Here is a 4,213-nt window from a genome sequence, read left to right as displayed (position 1 = left end):
AGGGAGAGAGAGGGAGAGAGAGAGAGAGAGAGAGAGAGAGAGAGAGACACATCAATTGGTTGCCTCCAGCACCAGCTCTGACCGGAGCCTGGGATGGAACCTCCAATCCAGGTATGTGGCCTTGACCAGGAATCAAACCCACGACCCTTTGGTGCACAAACCAATGCTCTAAACGCAGAGCTACACCAGCCAGGGCTAGTTACTATTTTTAAAATAAATTTGGTGTCATGTTGTATATGACTTAGTGTATCCTGAATCTTTTCTTATATCATTAAACATCTAAAAAACATGATTTTTAGTGGCTGTGTACATTTCACATTGGGATATACTATAATTAATTTAATCATCCACATTCCTAAAAACTTAGTATATTTCTAATCTTTTACTATTTCAACAAACACTATGAAAGCCTTATAAATAAATCCATGTAAGCATCCCTGATTATTACTTTACCATAAATTCCTAGAAACAGAACTACTGAGTCAAAGGATAGGAACATAAATACTACAACATCACTTTCTAAACTGTGGCAATAACATTAACTCAGAACAGATCAGATTCAAGACATCCTGGTAAATGGTCTTCTATTACAATAACGTAAGTTTTCACCCTATCTCCATACCAGCTCACAGGGAATAAAAGCTTCTTTGACCAACAGGAAAATAATTTCATTCCTATCTCAAGTGAAAAATAAAAAACAGGATGACTGGTATGTGAGCTTATTTTTATAGGCCTTCTGAACATTCATTCATCTGCCTCAAGAAAATGGTTCCACAATACAGTGGTGAAAAGTTCTTTGAATACAAAAGTGAATACAGAAAACTGTAAAAAAAAATAAAAGCACCGTGAAACTGCTTTCTAATGCTTTCCAGGGAGTAACATTTCTAGAGCAAGTATTCAAAGCAATAAAACAGAAAATATGGTCTAATGGACCTTAGATGTAAATGTTTAAAACAATACTATTTGAAGTAGGGTCAAATTTGGGGAAAACCCATAATACTTACTTTGTAAGTAGTGCAAAACCATCAATACAAGACTATAGCTGCTTAAAGTACCACGACTGGCATCATTTATATCATGGTGACTTGCCCACTTCTTAATCACCAGTACTAATGGACGAACTCGATTTTCAACTGAAAGTAAAATTAAAACTTAAAAATTGTAAGAAGACATTATAGTTTCTTTTGAAAGTTTCCATAATTTCCCAGCTCCATGCTAATAAAAAGAGTACCGCCTCCCTGTGCATTAAACAGTATTCACCATAAATGTATCTTACTTCTAAAGCAGTTACCTTTTTAAAAACTGCTAATTATTAAAATTCATCTTATTGACCTTTAACTTTGGTAGTATATAATTTTAGTGAAGCAATATATTTTACAAATAGTATAATAAGACATTATACATAAAAACAATTAAAGAGATGTCAGTATTTACTGCAAGCATCTTTAAAAAGGAAAAAAGAATGACAAATAAATGAAAAGCTGATAATTATTTGGAACTAAACAAAAACTTACGATATGCATAAGTTCGGAGAAGGAATGTGTTTCTTATTCCAACAATATTGTTTACATTCAAGTCGAATTCCACACAACTATTAAAAAAAGAAATAGAAAAACTTTAGCTCAGTACAAATTAAATGACCTCACTAGTAAATAAATGTATATCCATAAGTCCAACGATGTAAAAATAGCATGGGCCCAAAGGCCCAAGACCATAAAGTGAAGCACTAAAGAAATAAGAATGAATATGTACTCGGTATATCATTTGAATATGATTTAGTTTTAAAAATATAAAATGAGATTACTGTTGAAAAGATTCGTAATACATTGGTAAGACTCCAATTATCCTTTAACAGAAGAAATTTAAAGTTTTGCAATCCAATCTTTTTCAGACAAAAATGTGACCAAAAACATTTCTAGACAAGTTATCCCACTAAGTTATACACTCTCAACTGATTTGAAATTACAGCATCATTTGAGGCCTGCTCCCCGCTGGCAAGTGGACATCCCCCGAGGGCTCCCGGGCTGCCAGAAGGATGTATGATTGCCAGCTTAGGCCCAATCCACCGGGGAGCAGGCCTAAGCCAGCAGGTGGTCATCCCCTGAGGAGTCCCAGACTGCGAGAGGGCACTGGCTAGACTGAGGGACCCCCTCCCCCAGTGCACAAATTTTTGTGCACCGGGCCTCTAGTTAACAATAGAGCAGATGAAGCAGAGGATTAAATCAAAGATTGGGAAGATAAGGAAACAAACAACACCCAATCAGAATAGCAAAAAGAACCCAAAGTGAGGATAGCAGGAGCCTCTAGGACAACTTCAAGTGTACCAACATTCGTATCATGTGGATGCCAGAAAAAGAGAGCAAGAAATTGAAAACCTATTTGAAAAAATAATGACAGAAAAATTCCCTAACATGAAGGAAAATAGACATACAAGTTCAGGAAGCACAGAGTCCCAAACAAGAAGAACCCAAAGAGGCCCACACCAAAGCACATCATAATTAAAGGGCAAAAGGTTAAAAAACAGAGAATCTTAAAAGCAGCAAGAGAAAAGCAGTTATTTACGTACGAGGGCGCTCCCATAAGACTGTCAGTTGATTTCTCAACAGTAACTATGCAGGCCAGAAGGGACTGGCAAGAAATATTCTAAGTGATGAAAAGCAAGGACCTACAACCAACATTACTCTACCCAGTAAAGCTATAATTTAGAATTGAAGGACAGATAAAGAGCTTCTCAGACAAGAAAAAGCTAAAGGAGTTCGCTACCAAAACAATATGACATGAAATGTTAAAGGGTCTTCTCTAAGGAGAAGAAAACAAAAAGATAAAAAATATGAACAAAATGGCAATAAATACATCTCTATCAATAAATGAATCTAAAAAACAAAATGAACAAGAACAGAAACAGACTCACAGATAAAAAGAACATTTTGACAATTGCCAGATGAGAGGGGGCTTTGAGGAATGGGTGAAAAGGGTGGAGGGATTAGGAAGTACAAATTGGTTGCTACAGAATAGTCATAGGGATGTAGAGTACAGCATAGGGAATATAGTCAATAAAATTCTAATAACTATGTGTGGTGTCAGATGGGTGTGAGTTGTACTGGGGTGATCACTTAGTAAGTTATATAATGTCTAGTCATTGGGGTATACACCTGAAACTAATATAATAACATATGTCAACAGTAATTGAAAAAAATTTTTAAAACATTATTTTAATTTTTTAAAGTTTTAACCCTCTAAAAAAAAAAAGTTTTTCCATGAAAACACTGCCTAAAATAAAAACTTAACAACTTTACTTCCTATAGCTTTTAATCATAAAACTTAAAATCTACCCTTTCAGATTTTCTTGTTTTAGGGAAAGAAATCTTATAATTTTTCAATTATCCATGCATACTGATACAAACAGATAGTATTATTAACAGTTCAGATATCACATACATATTTGGCTTTGGGAAACATGGTAACAATGGTTTTATATTCTTCAATTGTGTTTGTGCAAATCTAACAATGAAACCAGTTTTCACTTCTTCTCTATAACTAGGGTAAAACACATAGATGGACACTAATCTAAAATTAAAAACTTTTCAAAAATATGAATGCTTTAAAAATATTCATAGCAATTGCTTCAACTTCTACTTCTGGAAATACTAAAGTAATCCTTCTTATGGAAAATAATTTATGCACAAAATGCTTATTCTAACAAGTTAATGACAATACATTAACTCAATGAAATACAGAAACTCATTAAAAATGAAGCCAGAAAATATTCAATGATATAAACAGTGTTCATGATATTTGGTTAAGTAAAAACCTATGGGCTCAACTTTAGCTTTAAAAGCTCATGCATTCATTTGCATAGTAAGGGACTGAAAGGTTTACATCAAAACGTTAACATCAGTTATCTTTGGTTGTCAGAAGTGGAGGGTTATTTTTACTAGTTTGTATAGAGAAAAATTATAAAATGGAGTTATTAAAAATAAAAAGTTTGTATAATAATCTTAAATAGAAAAAGAATAGAATTGTTTATATAACCACATATTTTTTTAAAATGTATTTAGCTAATGTTCATTTATGTTTAGTTTTATCTCCCTATATCTTTGTGCTTTATACTTTTATTTCCTTGATAAAATTCAATACAGAGTTATAGAGTGGATGTTTTGATGAATGAAGGAGAAGGTTTGAGACAGGAATACAACTAAAATTTTGTTTAAAA

The 4,213-nt window shown here is 33.3% G+C and overlaps 1 protein-coding gene across 2 annotated transcripts in view; it reads right to left on the bottom strand.

Moving 5' to 3' along the window:
- PAPD4 (PAP associated domain containing 4) overlaps window positions 1–4,213 on the bottom strand; it is a 42,687-nt gene that overhangs the window by 19,391 nt on the left and 19,083 nt on the right. For both annotated transcript variants that reach the window (XM_005858078.2, XM_005858079.2), the window contains exons 9-10: window positions 1,515–1,591; window positions 1,005–1,133 (exon numbers count right to left, since the gene is read on the bottom strand). In XM_005858078.2, coding sequence (XP_005858140.1) covers window positions 1,005–1,133; window positions 1,515–1,591 — 206 coding nt within the window. The remainder of the gene's footprint in view (window positions 1–1,004; window positions 1,134–1,514; window positions 1,592–4,213) is intronic.

This window comes from Myotis brandtii, unplaced genomic scaffold, assembly GCF_000412655.1.
Source record: "Myotis brandtii unplaced genomic scaffold, ASM41265v1 scaffold115, whole genome shotgun sequence".
Classification (NCBI taxonomy): Eukaryota; Metazoa; Chordata; class Mammalia; order Chiroptera; family Vespertilionidae; genus Myotis; species Myotis brandtii.
This window is presented reverse-complemented; position numbering and strand designations above follow the sequence as displayed.